This window comes from Cucurbita pepo, chromosome 4, assembly GCF_057944985.1.
Source record: "Cucurbita pepo subsp. pepo isolate OVF chromosome 4, ASM5794498v1, whole genome shotgun sequence".
Classification (NCBI taxonomy): Eukaryota; Viridiplantae; Streptophyta; class Magnoliopsida; order Cucurbitales; family Cucurbitaceae; genus Cucurbita; species Cucurbita pepo.
The window spans coordinates 12,770,116-12,787,662 of NC_141801.1; the positions used below are offsets into that span (position 1 = coordinate 12,770,116).

Here is a 17,547-nt window from a genome sequence, read left to right on the forward strand (position 1 = left end):
TATATTTTTTTAATATATTTTTTATAGAATCAAAATCATTAATTAAATTACTTTGGTTTCAAAATTATTGTCTTATTTTTTTATAAGAGATTCTTTTTTAAAAAAATTAAAAAATATATAATATTTTTCATAATAAAGTCGTCTTTGTTTCTAAATTGTAAATTTACTAATACAGTCCCTGTTAAAAAAAATGAAGGTTAAAATTATATATTTAAATTTATTTTTTTAGGTTATTCATTTTGTATCCAACCAATATTCCATTAAAAAAATACTTATTTTATAAATAAAAAAGGAATTTTTTTGGCATGTGCTGTATTATGCCAGTATTTAAATATTAGGATTATGATATTTATAAATCTGGTACGAAGTTTATTTAATGTGTCACATAATTCATATAATATAAAGTTGGAAAAAATAATTAGTGGTGTTAATGTCATTAATTGAATAATTAGCAATCATTTACATAAAACAATAAACCATGAGGGGTTGACATTTTCAACCATACCCACCCTTGGTTTCATGCCACGCGTTGACTAACAAATCCACAATGGTGGCTTGAATGAAAATATTATTTTAATTTTTGTGAGAATTTTCATTTTAAAATTTATGAATTATAGAAAATATGTCTATCATAATCCAAAGAAAATATTGAATAAATGGTAGAAATGAGTTTCAACGTTGCTATTTTAAATCAATCAATGGTTTGTGATGACTAGGAGAATAACGATGTCAATATAGGGTTACCTTTCCCCACGTTTCATTGTTCTACCTTTCCCCACGTTTCATTGTTCATATCTTATGTTTTAAGACTGTCTGTCACAATACTCGATACATTATTTGTTATGTACCTTTCTTATATATGGAAGTACGTTTATAATAAGTGTTTTGATTAAGAACACTTATCAACTAGTTAGGTCGTTTTACATTTGTTCACATAATTATATCAGTACACCGATGAACTAATAGAGAAGAATCATATGGTACTTACGAACAAATCATTTTGATGTTTAATTTTGCTATTTTAACAATATTTTGAAATGCTTCTAAATTAACTTTTACGTTACTTTCAAACACCATTTTCGAAAGAGGCGTGTTCTGCACCATTTAATTTGTTTAACATACTTCTAAGAAATAGTCTATGAAATGAGTGATGCTAGTGGTTTCCACAGTGTTAGGGCATGTTCATTACATAGACCATAGACCATGCCTGATAGTTCAGCCTATTTAATTAGAATATTGAAATCTGATGAGTACTCCATTTGCCAATATAATCATTAGTAATCCTTAGTGCACTTGAATGGAAGTGAGTAATGTATTTGAGAAGAACTAGAGATGACATGATTAAAAAATGAGGCAAAATATAATCGTGTTATAATTCTGTACCGTTCTAACTCATCGTCGATGTAAATATAAGTTAACAGTAATCGATATATACTTTTTATTTAGAGACCAAAGATTCAAATCCTCAAACTTAGAAACAAATAAATAAATTGAACTGGGGATCAAATCTGTCTAGACCTATCAGCCTAGAAATATTAATCAAATGTCAAGAGGGCTATAAGGAGGACAAAAATGATAATAGTTAAGAGTGCTCAGAGCTGTACAGAATGGAAAACAAGCAAGCCAAGATGCTCAGGCTTTGAAGTTTGAAGTATACAAGAGTTTTGTACATAAAATAATACCTCCCTCAAAAGAATGACAATAAGATTACCATTTTTCTCCAGCACAGGTGCAGCTGCAAGAGCTGCTCTAGTGGAGGGAGAAGACTTGGGTTTTATTGGATCATCATTTATCCCACTGAAACCCGCCCAAGAACAGAACAGAGACAACTTCAATTCAAATGGATGAGAAGCAATGACGCAGTATGTAACTCCTACAGTTTGTCTTGCTCCCCATCCTGTAGGTTTAAGACAAATTTCATTACCAAATAGTAGGTGCGCAATAAAAAGAGAGAATATAATCAGATTTTAAATTCCAATAGCCACCAAAAGGCAATCTTAACGGAAACTAAACGAGTTTAGGGCTATGCACCAAATAATTCAGGTATTGCTGGGATATGGTGCTAAAAAAAGAACGAATTGGGGTTGGTGGTGTTTTCAAGGAGCTTTTTGCATATGGATGTCGTTGATTCTTGAAGAATAAAACTATTTTTTCTAACACAGACCTTGTTTGGCATCTAGTGTAGTGATATGACTTGGCTTATTTGACATCAGCCGACCCCCACAGCCAGGAACATAGAAGAGGACTTCAAATGGATGAAAACAATGAACCAATATGAGGAAAACAAGCATACAGTAGTCTACAATTTGTCGTTCTCATCATCCTATGGTTTAACACAAAATTCAATACCAAACAATGGGTAACATCTTTCCAGATTTTATCTTCCAGCACCGGCAAATTCCAGTAAGGCATGAAACTCAAGGAATTATTTTTTTTAGAAAAACTGTCTGGGCCAGTTTATGTGTACCTCAACTATTCTCACGGAACCACCATCTAACCCTACCTCTACTAGACTTAGTTGTCAAAGTAACTCTATAATGTTATGTCCTAGGTAGGCGGCTACCATGAGTTGAACTTATTCACTTTAAACCTTTCAAGGTTGTTTTAAGAAAACTGTTATTGGTTGTTTTGAACTGTTTCTTGCAATAGGAACTAAATCAAACCTTCTAAGAGTTCTTGGGAGCAACTGAAAATCTTTAATCGGTGGGGGGTGGGGAGGGGTTTGATCGCGAACTCAGCAACATAATAACACAGAATTCATTAGACTTAAATGAAAATCTTGGGATGTCAAGTATCACAATTGCACTTGTCTGTCTTGCCCATGATTGCTTTCCCATTTCAAACCTTTTACATTCCTTTGAATGTATTCCATTCTAGTATAATTATTTAAGTTCCTTGTAATGTTGTTTACGCCACTTTTAATGTCTACACCTACTAAATACAATTTGTCTTATAATGTACTAGAGGGGTACAACTAGTTCTCATATTTTCCTACTTGAGTTGTATGCCATCAATGTTTATATCGACTTTTACTATCGGCTAACGTATAACATCTACTTCCTAAATAATGTTTTCCAAAACTTTCTATAACCCCATATTCTAAAACCGTTTTTCAGTAATGGGATAGAGACAATGAGATAGTGCCACCAGCGATCCAAGTTTGGGTTGGCTGACTTACTTAAGGGCGAAAGTAAGTATCGCACAATCGTTTCATGAGTCCTAAAACGAGTGCAGGCGGTGATGGGACAACTCGAAACCGTCGGCTCAGAGCAGAGAGAGTGCGGAGGAGGTGATTTAAGGGAGGGGACACTCAGGTTAGAGTGAAGAATTGTCGGAAAACTCAAGGAAAACCCCATAGTCGTCAGCAACTGTTCAAGCTCAAATTCGTAACCTTTCCTTAGGTGTTCAAGTGTGTCGGTTGGGAGGTTTTTCGCCGAGGGAGGTCAAGGAACGAAGGATTGCAAGCATCATCGGAGGTAAGGGTTTTCATGGTTTTTCATAAACTTTTGAAGCTCATATCTCCCTCAAATCTCAACCAAATCACGCGATTTCTGGCTTGTTGAACTTAAGGAGAAGAGGACTACATATTCACATAAGGGGTCGAGATCAAGCGACGTCAAATGAGTAGATCTAGGGTGTAACCTAGGAAGAGCCTATAGTGGGGAATGAACCCCCAAAGGAGAATAAGACACTGAACGAATGAACTAAGATCAATAAAACTTAATAACGAACTAGAACTACCAACAAACTGCTTACTAAGTACATTTTATATACTCATTCTTACTACTTTAAAATTTTAAGATGAGGCATGAAGGAGCGGTCGAGACGGAGGCACACACGAGCTAGGGGCTATGAAGTTTTGGGCTAGATCGGTGTCTCGTATCCCTTTGATATGTTTCTCTTACGAACCCTTGATCTTTGTATTTCAAGATTTTTACGAATTTCCTATGCCAAGTTTTTTTTTTTCTGTGTGTGTCGTTGTGGTTTGTTAGTCTGTAAGGTATTTTTGTTAGTCTGTAAAGCTAAATTTTCTTTATGTGCATGCACGTTTAGAAGTTTTAAATTAAATGCGTATTTTCAAATCTTCCACGTCAATAGGTAACGGTCCGCAGCTTGGATCCCTTGAAAAGCAGGTTGTTACATAAAACAAGACTACCATTTCATGAGTTATAAAAGGACGCAATCATTTCACGAGTCCCAAAGAAGTGCAATTGTGGCATCAAACACAACATATTAGTCAAACATGAAAATGGGGAAGGAAAGCAAATGATAGGTTCTACTTACCGAACTGTCAACCATCTTGTCAAAGTCATCATCAAAGTCCTCATCTCCATCATCTGAAAAACCAGGAAGAAGATCAGTGGCACCAACTTCAAATGACAAAATGAAATCAACAGTAATAATGGACAAGCAATTATATAAATAGACTGTGCATGCAATGCTCATTGCCAATAATTGCAGCAAATAATGTTTAAAACCATGGAAGTGACAAATGGTGGGCACTCCGTCAAATCACTTGTTTTCAAGCAAAAGAATCACATGTCTAGAGTGTCTTCCTTTTAGACAAAGAAGTGAGCAAAATTGTGTTCTGCCTCGTAAAAAGGTTCAGTAGGACTCAAAAAGGTATATGCCAATTGCGAATACAGCCCCTTGACAACAACAATTTGTCAAAGATCATGTATTATAGAGTTATCATCAAGAATTTTGAATTCACAGTCAATAATTTCAAAGGAACAGATCTTTGTTAAGAGATTTTCTAGACGTGTGTTTTATTTTTCAGAAAACATCAATACAGAGCACATATCAATAAATTATGGCACCGTACCTGGACCTTCATCGCTGTCTCCAAGATCCCCAAGAAGAAATACATCCAAGTCTTGATCACTTGATGAGGGTAGAGCATTTTTCTTCTCTTGACCACTTGACGAGGAGGTTGAAGCAATTTTCTTCTCCTGATCACTTGATGAGGAGGCTGGAGCAACTTTCTCCTCCTCCTGAGATGTAGATGTTATTTCAGTTTTAACAGGTTCCATCTTTCCATCTTCAGCTTGCTTAGCTGATTTCAGTATGGCATCCTCCATGTACTTTTTCTCATAGCTGGACAAGTAAGAGAACAAAGACCAAGAAAATTGTGACATTTTGTTAATGAAATTCTTGAAGAAAATCAAGGACTGAAGATCAGGACACGAAAGAAGAGTTGATAAATTGGTAAACATGTTCTTTTATGATCAACTGAGTCATTACAGAATTCAGTGAAGGAAAGAAATCGGGAAAAGCAAAAAATAAGTTGTCTAAGAAAATTTTCAGCAGTTGTGTTCAGTAAAATATTACACAAAATTCTGATGATCATTTGGTATTTGCTTTATAAGAAATAATGTCTCAGCGCAAGCCATTCTCTGAGTTTGCTTCCTTGGCCCACTAGCAATAGGTAACTTATTAAATGCACTTTAGCCTTGTTAAAGTATTCGCCTTCTTTTTTAAATGCACTAGTCGCTCGGGATTTTGGGCCTCCATTGTCCAATCTAGAAAAAGAAGTAACTATTTGCACTCAAAATTCGAAGTTTTCGGTCTTCAATCCAATAACTTTTGTTCTTAAGGTCTTAACACACACACATAGCTTTTTTTTGCGTTTCCCACTCTTAGTTATGCCTTATTAGAGTTCACAAGCAATACAAATCTAGACGCTGTGATGATTTAGCAATCAAAATTCAAAGTTTAAAGCCAGAGTGAAGGCTCGAACGAGCCCCAAAACTTAAAACTTACGGTGCTATGTGCCTGTTCACCAACATAAAGTAAATCCTCCAGAATTTTCTCTCTTTCATAATGCGTGGACACAATTCATAACGTAACTTAGAAATTTCCTGCCATACATGAAATTAAAATGAAGGTTAAAAGCATATACATCGTAATAATGCATGTTTTCAAGGAAGTACGGAAAATATAAATTCATTTCCTCAAGCCCATCTTCATGGCATGCATAATAGAATGCAAAAATACAATGAACTGAAAAAATCTACGTTCATCTTCAAGGTTGCCAAGTTTATTAATAATAGTACCTTGACAGTTGAAAGAACAAGACTTGCATGCTTCGCCTGCCACTCAGTTAGATCCTGACTAATATTTGAGACTGTGGGGACACTGGACATTTGTGAATCATCTACGCAAAGGGAAATGAACAAGTTTTAAAAATAAAATATTGGTGGGAGAGAAACAAATAAACATGTAATATTTATCATCGTTAAAAAGATGCTAACATCTCAAGAGATTTATTGGCTTAAAAGGTTAAGATTAAACAGTGCAAAGGGTTTTTTTATTAGGTGCATATAATTTCAGCAACAAGAGATTTTAATGGGTTTGGAGTTGCCAAGATCTGAGGGAAGGATATCAAATTTCTCTAGCTAAATTTCTTCAAGCCCAACCTCAAATGGTCATGTAAGTGGACAAATAGGAATTTAATTTGTTTCACACTTCAAAGCATATTGGCTTAAATAAGGCTCTAGACTTCACTAATGGACCGTTTTCCCGCTCTATTCAAATGGAATGGTCATTCCCTCGTTGTCCTCAAATAATTGCAATGGTACTGAGCTAAAGCTCCAAATTAAACCTGTTAAATACGCTTCAACTTATTACACGGCAGATATTCCAGAGCATGGCACCGGCATTTAATTCTGATATTGGGGAATGAATGATTTGGGATGGTTTCTGCCAATTAAGGTAGTTCTTCAAATTCAATGTCCCCCTCTATATTGAGATTCAACCTTCGCTAATTCGTCAGCTCAGTTAAGCTTAATAGTCTTCACTTTTAAAGCTTAAGTTCTTGATAATTCCGGTCTACATTTATTTTTTCTCCCCCTGTTTATCGCCATTCCGTCCCCCCGCTCCTTAATCATTCAAGCAACCAGCAAAAATGACAGAGAATTCAAGAAAATGAATCAATTACCTTCGAGTGGAAAATCTCGAAATGTACTCATAGTGATCCCTTTGACGAAGTCCCTCAGCTCTTCGTTTATCCCAAACCGCTGCAAATCCTCCTCCCGCGTCTCTTCATCATAAGCGTTCTCCTTGAGCGCGCCAGACGGCGGAGACCCTTCGACCAAGTGCTTGATGAGATCAGCTCGTTTAACAGCTTCCGCTTTAATTTGTTCAGCTCGCTTGGAGGCTTCGTTAGCAAATTCCTTGGAGCGTTTAGCAGTCTCGGAAACGATATCGGACAGTCTAGAGGATCCGATCGAGAGCTCGTGGGTACGCCTTGCAGCTTCCAGAGTCAGCTCCTGTGAGCGCTTCGCTGTTTCCTCAGCAAAACTTCGAGCTTTGTTCCAAAAATCCATGGCGGAACCTCGAATCTCACTACGCGCGCTCTGTGCTCCTTAGTTTCGGTCGCGCGTCGACGGGATGTGAGAATAGAGGAGAAGATGGACAAAATCCGGTGAGGGAAGCCCGCACGTTTTCACGCTGGTCTGCATTCTCCTTGCTCCACGTGTCATCGACGAATGGGCAAATCCAATATTTTTTAAGTTTAATTTTTAAAAAATATATAAATTAAATCCAATATAATTATATATATATATATATATATATATATATATATATATATATATATATATATATATATTAAATCTACATTTTTTAAAAATATTTCTATAGTTGAAATAAATTAAATTCAGTCCCTAATAATTTTAAAATTTATAATTTACGTATATTCTATGATCTACCCTTCTAGAAATTTGTGATTAATGATTAACCATTAAATCTATTTATTTAAATTTTATACCTCTAATTTTTTTTAATTTATTTTTAAAATGTGAGATACTTAGACAAAAAGTTTGCAACTGAACAATTCTGCAGTGTTTTGACAGTGACAACTGTCCTACCAGATGGGTAGCACCAAAGAACGTTACACTGAGCTAAAACCATTCATGGTAGTTGATACTGAAAACTATACTAAATAATAACGTTCGTATGTCATATGTCGCCCTGTGATTACCTAAAAAGAACATTCTAAATTTCTTTATTATAATAATTATTTGAAACGGAAATAAAAAATGTATAAAATAATATTATGAGTTAGATGATTTTTTAAAATAAGTTTATGGTTTTTTTTTTTTTGTAAAAAAAAAAAAAAAAAAAAAAAAAAAAATTGTTCCTCGTTCTTATCCATTGGGAGCTTCGCGAAGCTTCCACGACAATCCCCTTCTTCTTCGTCTTTCCATTCCCACAGTTTCCTTTTCACTTCGAAAACCATCATCTACGAACCGTATCGTCTATCCATTCACAGCGCAGCACGCCAATTTTCATCCACGCGGCACCATAAAAGCCACCAACTCAACCAGCTCTCCTGTACACCACAATCTACCCAATTCATTCTCTTTGACCCAATTGAAAGTTTTCGATTTCAAGTGTCTTCGTCAATCTTTTCCCCTTTTTCCAAATCTCGAATCCGTCTTATAAACCAGTGGGAAGAACAGAAGTAGCGAAATCCACTTCTTAATTGGAAGTTTTTCCCTTTTTTCTCATTGATTTCTCACTTTTTTTTGCTTGCCTTTGGATCCAATGCGTACAAGTTGCCGCACAGCGACAGTTTTCAACGAGTTTTTCTATTGGTGGATAGAAATCCAGGATCCTCGCTGTTGGTTTTGAAGAAACAGTCAAATTTTCACTTTGTGGTCGAAGTTCTTGGCTATTCGAGGTTCGATTCTTCCTTTCTTTCCCTCTAGATTATATCTCCTTATGCGATTTTCGTTTCTCATCGGATTGCGATTATACTGTCAATGTTTTGTCTGATTCTGTTTCTTGGTGTAAATTACTCATTTCGCGACGCTGAGATTTCGTTTTTTGTGTTTCTTTTGCGTATTGATTGATATATCTGAAGCTAATGTAGTGTGAATTGAATTGGAGCTGAGATTCAATATCTATTGCCTTTTGAATTAGGGTTCTTGTGTTCTCTGGTTTCTGGAATCATGTTGGTTATGAATGTGATGAACTCGAAGAGACAGAGGCGTCCAAATGTTAGGCTTGGGGAAATTGGGGACATATCTGCAGCTTGGGCCTGTGGGTTTTCTCATAGCAATAGGGGAAAGTTAGCTCATAAGGAGTGGAAGAATGGTTTGGACCAAACCATGGGTTATGAAGATCATAACCCCATTGTTTTTGGAGATTTGAATCCATTCACTCCCAAGCTCACCATCTCCCCACAAACTTCAACAGAGTTGCAGAACAATGAAGAGGACACCAATAACCTCAAATCTTCTGAATTGGTTTTGGAATGTCCCATGAAGTTTAGTGATGTGACTAGGAAGTGTAGAGATATGAAGCGTCGGGGGCGTAGCAAGAACAGCTACGCCATTCTCGGTGGCAGTTGGAGCTCGAAACATAGCTCCGATGACTTCTCGATGGACGAGAAGGAATGTGAGGGGACAGGTAATTCTGCTAATGGTTTTGGTGACTCTTCTGATCATCAAACACCAACGACTAGCAAAGAGTACGGTATCGATCAACCGTCGATGCATCGAGAGCTTAAGTCAAACAACAATGCGCAATTTACCGGTGAGAAAGCTCGGGCGCAAGAAAGAATGAGATTAGAAGATGAGAATACAAATGCTGTTAGTAGATGGTTAGAAGAGGTTGGATTTGGGAAGTATGCTGGTGTGTTCGAGATGCACGAGGTAGACGAGGAGGCTTTGCCGTTGCTGACCATTGAAGATCTCAAAGAGATCGGCGTATTGTCTGTCGGGTCCCGAAGGAAACTGTACAATGCAATCCAACAGTTAAGAGGAGGAGACGAAGAAGGTGTTTGAAAGCTTAGAAAGCTAAATGTGCAGAGAAAAAGATGTACATATACCTCCAACATCTTTTGTGTTGATTACGTTACATGCGTGAATGCCACAACTTCCTCTTGGCTGTAATTTTGATGGCTTCATTTTCAATAAAAATGTGTTTTTAAAAGTAAGATTGTTCATTTTAGTTTTGGCCCACCCGCTAGCGGATATTGTTCTCTTTGAACTTTTGGACTCTCTCTCAAGGTTTTTAAATACATTTATAGCTAGAGGTTTCTACACCCTTGTAAAAAAATGTTTAGTTTTCATCTCCGAACGACGTGGGATCTCAGAGTTCTAATATGTCAAGTTAGTTTGAGAGAAGGGTCGGTTGGTTTATACGTGTCTTGACTAATCTCACGACGAACATTTAATCTTGTTATATCGGCTTCATTGTAGTTGATTCAAATGGATGAATAATATAGCTATAAAGTTATGTGAACATGGTTCAAATTTAGGAAGAATAGAGTAAATATTTAGATTCACAACATTAAATATAGTAAGAAAGAAATTGTAAAAGTTCCACACCGAAGAAAGCGCAGCAGAGTCCCACATCGGAAGAGTGTGGAAGAAAGCGTAGCAGTGGGACTATAAAAGAGAAGGAAGTGGCTCCTGGATAACATACTTACCTGGACGGGGTCAATGGGCGATCAGTAAAGCCCATGGCCTAGGTTGGTGACCTCCATTGCACTTAGGAGGGGTGCCCGCCTAAGGTCTGCTCAAGAGGCAGAGCCTACGTCATAATTTGTGGTAGTGGGGGCCTGCGTACGCGCGGCCCCTGCCTATTTTTGAACTACAAACTTTATTCTCGCGGCCCAAATGGTTTGTTCTTCATTCATTTAATAAAATTTGAATTATTCAAATAAAAAGAAAAAATTGGGTAATTGAAATTGAGATGCAAGGGAGATTTAAATAAATGAAAGAGACCCACATAATTAATTATAAATGTAATGAAATGGAAAAGCGGAAAATGGATAAATATTTGGGTTAATATCTAAAACAGAAAAATATCTAAAATTATTATTCAAATTTGGATTAAATTCGATGCAAGCTGACCCGACGGCGACGTTTTGAATGCCCCGTCCAAACGACGCACCTGCCGTCCTTTCCACTCCTACATCTTCAATTCCCTATTAATTATTCTTTTGACCTTCGGTCTAATTTTCTAATTTATTCCCCTTTTAAACTAAAATTACTAATATGTAAATTTATTATTTTGGGTTTCGAGTTTAAGAGATGAATCTATATTTTACTTAAATAGTTATATAATAATTTTCAGGAAACAAAATATACAATTTAAACACATTTTTAAAATTTAGAAAAGAAAAAAAGAAACTTTTATTAATAATGGGTTATTATCATGTACTTTTACAAACCCACTTTTGGGCAAAATTACTTGAAGAAGGGTTGGCATAGTTTGGAAGACGTTGACCCATGAAATGTTGGAAAATACAAAATAATAATAATATATTTATAGGAATATTGGGGTGGGCCCCAGAAATCACATGATAAGTGGGCCCAATTAGACTGAAATGTCAATGTCCCCATTCCAACCGACTGGGCCTGAGAGGGGGCTGAGCCCATAGTTGGTGGTGGCTTAGGACAGCGACGCCCATTACAACTCCACAACACAACCAATCCTCTCCCCTTCCAAACCCATATCTTTTTCCCAATCTTCTTGATTGTGATATATCTCCCACATTTTCCTTCTCTTTTTTTTTTTTAATAAATAAATAAATATTACGTCATCGGCCTATGACTCGTAAGACGAAGCGCATGCACCCAACTACTCGAGCCATATTCTAGAAGACAATGTATTTCTCGTCCTTGTACATTTTGTCATGACCTAGAGTTCTTGGTGCACTTCCATGACTCGTGAAGTTGAATTTAATCTCGTAGCATTATTTTCAACTTCTTAATATAAATTGTTTTGGCCCGTTACATATCACCATCAGTCTCACAGTTTTAAAACACGTCTCGTCACACACTCTTATAAGAAATAGAGATCTCACATTTGTAGTAATCCAAACCCACTGCTAGCAAATATTGTACACTTTAGCCCATTACGTATTATTGTCAGGCTTTCGATTTCAAAACGTGTCTTCTAAGGAGAGGTTTCCACAGTCCTGTAAGAAATGCTTCATTTCTCGTTGCTCTCCCCAACCAATGTGGGATCTCACGTTTGTAGTAGCCCAAGCCCACCGCCAGAATTTCTCGTGCTTTCCCCACTCAATGTGGGATCTCACATTCGTAGCAGCCCATATTGTTTGCTTGAGACCATTACATATAATCGTCAGGCTCATAGTTTTAAAACCCATATTCTAGGGAGAGGTTTCCACACTCTTATAGAAATATTTCGTTTCTCTCTCTAACCGATATGGAATCTCACACTTATTCTAGCCCAAGTACACCACTAGCACATATTGTCTACTTTAGCCCATGTATCGTCGTCGTCATGCTCATGATTTTAAAATGTTCTTTTAGAGAGAGGTCTCCACACTCTCACAAAGAATGTTTCGTTTCCATCTCCAACCGATGTATCATCGTCAGCTCACAGTTTTAAAACACATTCTAGGGAGAGGTTTACACACCCTAGTAGAAATGTTTCGTTTCTCTCTTCAACCGACATGAAATCTCACACTTGTAATAGCCCAGATATTGTCTACTCTAGCCCATTATATATCGGTCAGACTAATGATTTTAAAATGTTCTTCTAGAGAGAGGTCTCCACACTCTCATAAAGAATGTTTCGTTTCCCTCTCCAACGGACGTAGGATCTCACATAACATTCGATTTAAATAATTCTTAAAACCAAATAAAATAAAATAAAATAAAATATATTTTCTTTAACACAAAATTATAAAATAAATTCTCAGGGCTCAAAAGCTAATTAGGATGAGAGAGAATTAGGGTTTGAAATTTGTAGAGAGAGAAAGAGAGCATAAACCTAATATTGGACCCCATCTCCATGTGAACAATTTCTATGTCATTTCCTTTCAATTCCCTCTTCCTTATCTTTTCACACTATCTATTCTCGAGCGCTAAAATACTATTTTAGTCCATATATTCCCGAACTCGTAATATTTTAGCTTATTTATTTAAATACAAACTTTATAAATAAATTTAATTTAGGTACGATTCATTATATCAAAAAATAATTTAATTTTAGTCGTCGTAATTATTAATTTATGGAGTTGTATGTTTAGAGTTAGTCTAATCGTAATTAATTAGTTATAATGCAATGTAATGAGGTTGGTGATTAGCATTTAATTAACTCATTTACTAACCGATTATCCATGCAATTTTTAATTATATGGAACGATGTTTTAAAATTATCTTAATATTAGTTAATAATTAATATAAATTATGAATTTTGTAGAATTTTTATAGGGAAAATAATTTGGAAATATAAATTATAGGCACACGTGGGGCAACGTCAGCAGTATATCCTGATGATAAAGACCTCCCAGAATGGATTTTTCTAATGTCACCGTCACCCACCAGGACAGCCCCACCCGGACGGTTGGATTTTACCCTCTCTTCCCATTTATGTTTTGGCTGTGAATCACAGCCCTGTTTTTTCACCTTCACTGTCCTACATTTTTTTAATGTGAACCTAATTAAAAACTATCTACGTATATAATTCATTACCAGTAATATATATTGAAAATATTCTGCTTGATTGGAGAGAGAAATGAAGCATTTCTTATAAGTATGTGGAAATTTCTCCCGTTTTAAAACGGTGAGATTGACGCCGATACATAACGGGTCAAAGTAGACAATATTTATTAGTAGTGGATTTGGGCTGTTACTAACGATATCAGAGCCAAATATTGGAAGGTGTGCGAGCGAGGACGTTGGGCCCAATGGAATGGATTGTGAGATTGGTTGTGAAGTCTCTAAAAGATGGGTTTTAAAAATATGAGACTGATGACAATATATAAGAAGCTAAAATGGACAAGATTTGTTGACTGTGAGCTTTTAACGTTACACAATTTCACAGTCATTCGATTGAAATGCTATATAAAAAACATGATTCGATATCGAGAGGCTAGCTATCTTTTCTTCGATTGGATAGTAGAGGTCGGAGAATTACATTTTTTAATTGGGTATAATAAAACAAATTAATTTATTTAAAATTATAAATAAAAAAAAACATAGGGCCATAAGCTTGAAGACATTTTGGTGTGAGGGAAGGAGGAATGAAAGACATATTTTCTGCGTGCAGGTGCGGTGGGCCCAGTGGGGCCCATTCCTCTTGCCCTCCATCGAATTTAATTTAATAACAATTTTATAACTTTAAATTGGTAAATAATGAATTTTAATTTAGGGTTAAAAAAATATATTCGAAGCAATTCTGAAATCAAATTAAAAAAATTAAATTAAAATTAATACGACGTCGTAATAAAAGGTCACTGTGAAGGCTAAATTTATCAACATATAAACAAGTGGAGAAATGATGAATGTGAAGTGTAGTTTAATAATTACATTTATTGTCCAAAATGAAGAGTGGATTCCATTATGGATCATTTTTTAAAAAATAAATAAAATAAAATAAAATAAAATAAAATAAAATAAACAAAGCATCTAGCTAGGTTCCAATTACCTGTAGAGCACTAGGGTTTATGTCACCTCCAATCAAAATTAAACACATTTTTCTAAAAATTTATGTGCATTTAGTTGGTATATATAATAAGTATTCATTATTTTAAATATTTTTAAACTAAATTTTATATTCTCAGTATCAGTATTGGTTTATTCATGTGTATTTTATTATTTGAGCGTTATAATATATATAACAAAAAAAAAAAAAGATTTAAATTATTTTTATAAAAAATAAGAAATGAAATTATTTAAGAATATGGTGCGATTTGATGCAAAACACATGGAAAGTTATTATGGAGATTTAAGGATTTGTGAATCATATAATAAGAAGGATAAAATAATGATGAATTTGGTGGATAATTATAATTTAAGTAGTTAGGCTAAAAGGCATTTCACAGAATGGTGGGCGCATTAATTACATATATTTTAACTTCCAGGGAGGAAGGTGACGGATCGTGGGTGCACTAATCACTTGATTAATTGGCTTCATTAAATTAATTATCCTAATCTAGGTACGTTCTTGTTCTTATTCACCTCACCGTACATCGTATTAGAATGATATTTAATAAAAATATTAAAAATGTGAAATATTGGTCTAAGCCCACCACTAGCATTCTCTATGTCACGCTGACAGTGACCAATTCTAATACCATTTGTAATAGTCAAAGTCCACAAAATATTGTTCACTTTGTGCTTCCTCTTAAAGTTTAAAAACCCGTGTCTTAGGGAGAGATTTCTCCACCCTTACATCGATAAATTTCAAAACTTTTTATGACCAATACGAGTGTTCGAAACTAGTTTGGTTGTCTTTGATCAGTCCAGATGACCGTGTTAGTTACCCTACCTTCGATTCTATGCTCGAACTCATCAATAAATAGACGTGGGAGAAACACCACTGTCACTTATTTTACGAACCAGAAAATCAAAATCCAATTGTGCATCCAAACATCAATCAATCGAATGTATAAAGTAACTATCAAAATCAAACGAGACTCGAAGGGACATAGGAATCATCGCTAGCCGTTTGTTCGGGAATTTGTTTAAGAAATCTATAAACGCTACGATGTGGAGAAGCAGTCTAGTTTTATGCATACTAAAAAAATATTTAATGATGTTATGATGTATGGAATGTTGATTCTTGATGCTGATAATACAGATAAGGTTCCGCTCGCACAATAATACTGTACAAACGGAATTATACAAGCATTTTATAATCACCCAATCAGTAGCTGAAACGTGGCAATGCCTGATCCATTTAAGCTCAAGCCTTGCAGATAAATTAGTATGGCCGACAAGTCGACAAGCAGATTGTGTGGTCGAAAAGGACCTACTGCTGTCGTCCGTCCACGTGTCGGTCATCCACCACATCAACTCTCCCCGACCGTACGGTCCTCCCTTATTCAACTTGGCCTCTGGGTTTTCCCGATTTTACCCCTGAAATGCCTCAAATTTACTAAAAAAACATTAGACATTTGAAGCTGCGCAGGGGATATTTGTCAGTGTTTAGAAGCTGAGATTCAGAGACTCAGCTCCGTTATATCACACACTTCCCCAAATTTCTTTATCATCATAAGCCCATCAAACACTCCCACCCAAAAAAAAAAAAAAAAAAAAAAAAAAAAAAATTAATTTTCTTTTCTCCTCTGCCCATCTTCAAGAAATTGCTTTCGTTTGGCTCTGGAAATGCAGGGCATACACTCGATTGGTGGCGGAAGCCGCTTGTTTGGCGGCGGAGGAGGTGGCGGCGGGGACCGTAGCCTGAGGCCCCACCTCCACCACCACCACCAGAACCACCAAGCCTTGAAGTGCCCAAGGTGTGATTCTCTCAATACAAAGTTCTGTTATTACAATAACTATAATCTCTCTCAGCCTCGTCACTTCTGCAAGAGCTGCCGCCGTTACTGGACCAAAGGCGGCGTCCTACGCAACGTTCCTGTCGGTGGTGGCTGTCGGAAAACCAAACGAGCTTCCAAGTCCAAGCCGACATCTGACACAACCGGGCCACCACCTCCACTTCACGAACAGAAATCCACCTCTCATTCTAGCAGCGAGAGCTCTAGCCTCACCGCCGCAACAACAACCGCCGCCGCCGCAACCGAGGCTGTTTCCGCTCCATCTACGAGTTCCGCGTCGACTCTATTAACCGTACAGGATTCGAAATTGTTCCCCAATCCGAGTACAAACACGAATTTCGAGATGGCGGCAGCTACAGTTTCGGACTGCGGAATTTTCTCGGAAATCGGAAGCTTCACGAGCTTGATCACGTCGTCGAACGAGACATTGCCGTTTGGATTCGGCAACATCGCTGACGCGACGCCTTTCGCGATGAATCATCAGTTTCAAAATCAATGGACGCCACAGAGAATGATGAACGTTAACGACGAACTAAAGATGCAGGAAATCACAGGCGGCGGCAGCGGCGGCGGGTACATGGATCAGACGGCTCACGTCGATCCATCAGGGCTGCAGAATAGCAGATCAAGTAACATTGGATTTGGACCGTTGGATTGGCAGTCAAACGGAGATCATCAGGTTCTTTTTGATCTTCCCAACGCCGTTGATCAAGCATACTGGAGTCAAAATCAATGGAGTGATCCAGACCCCCCCAATCTGTACCTTCCGTAAATCGCTGCAGACCACGGTCAAGACTTTCTTAGCCCACCATTTCCTATTTTTTTCTAATTTCTAATTTTATTTTTTTTCCTAATTTTAGTATAAAATTAAAGAAATATCTCTCAGTGGAAAAAAAAAAAAAAGGAAAAAATGGGAAAAAATTATGCTTCCTTCTTTACTTCGTCTCTATGTAAATCAATGCCCCTATAGTTTATTAAAATATTTATTATCGTTATTTTTTAAAAAAAAATTGCTGTTAAATAAGGTTAATTAATTAATTTTGAAATTAAGAAGACGACGGGTGACGTACGAAGTCGGTTGAAGGGAGGGGGAAGTGGGGCCCAGAGTCAGCATGCGATATTATGAGTCCACGTAAGGTGGGGTAGGGGAGCCACGTGGGTTTAGGTGATAGGTGACAGGTGAGGAGGTCGGTTTGTCCTGTCTTTCAGGCCGAGGGTGGTAGGGGTAGGGATACGGTACTGATGATATATGGTGATTTGGTGAGGATTATGATGAC

At 36.6% G+C, this 17,547-nt stretch overlaps 2 protein-coding genes, 1 non-coding gene and 1 pseudogene across 4 annotated transcripts; 3 read left to right on the top strand and 1 right to left on the bottom strand.

Moving 5' to 3' along the window:
• Positions 1–1,558: 1,558 nt before the first annotated feature.
• Positions 1,559–7,472, bottom strand: LOC111793806 (uncharacterized). 2 transcript variants are annotated; one of them, XM_023675856.2, is made up of 6 exons: positions 6,941–7,470; positions 6,057–6,157; positions 5,764–5,861; positions 4,826–5,097; positions 4,285–4,337; positions 1,559–1,897 (listed from the first exon to the last, which is right to left on the bottom strand). In XM_023675856.2, the coding sequence occupies exons 1-6, from the start codon at positions 7,326–7,328 to the stop codon at positions 1,874–1,876; spliced, it is 936 nt and encodes a 311-aa protein (XP_023531624.2). In that variant the 5' UTR covers positions 7,329–7,470; the 3' UTR covers positions 1,559–1,873. The 2 variants fall into 2 exon arrangements, with proteins under 2 accessions (XP_023531624.2, XP_086979719.1); XM_087123593.1 differs by having other exon boundaries at positions 1,880–2,245; positions 6,941–7,472.
• A 699-nt stretch (positions 7,473–8,171) lies between these two features.
• Positions 8,172–10,597, top strand: LOC111793808 (uncharacterized). The gene is made up of 2 exons (XM_023675857.2): positions 8,172–8,686; positions 8,929–10,597. The coding sequence occupies exon 2, from the start codon at positions 8,958–8,960 to the stop codon at positions 9,792–9,794; it is 837 nt and encodes a 278-aa protein (XP_023531625.2). The 5' UTR covers positions 8,172–8,686; positions 8,929–8,957; the 3' UTR covers positions 9,795–10,597.
• LOC111794122 (U1 spliceosomal RNA) lies at positions 10,434–10,594 on the top strand. The gene has a single exon (XR_002815017.2). It is a non-coding gene; the product is annotated as a U1 spliceosomal RNA (small nuclear RNA).
• A 5,089-nt stretch (positions 10,598–15,686) lies between the features above and the next one.
• Positions 15,687–17,225, top strand: LOC111793809 (dof zinc finger protein DOF5.4 pseudogene; annotated as a pseudogene).
• Positions 17,226–17,547: the final 322 nt, after the last annotated feature.

What these genes read in the sequence shown, in the direction of transcription:
- LOC111793806 (XM_087123593.1), bottom strand. Translation starts at nt 7,328, where the DNA reads ATGGATTTTTGGAACAAAGCTCGAAGTTTTGCTGAGGAAACAGCGAAG. An exon ending in TCGAGATTTTCCACTCGAAG is followed by an intron (nt 6,158 to 6,940) that starts GTAATTGATTCA and finishes CCCTTTGCGTAG; the next exon opens with ATGATTCACAAATGTCCAGT. An exon ending in ACAAGATGGTTGACAGTTCG is followed by an intron (nt 2,246 to 4,284) that starts GTAAGTAGAACC and finishes ATCCATTTGAAG; the next exon opens with TCCTCTTCTATGTTCCTGGC.
- LOC111793808 (XM_023675857.2), top strand. Translation starts at nt 8,958, where the DNA reads ATGTTGGTTATGAATGTGATGAACTCGAAGAGACAGAGGCGTCCAAAT.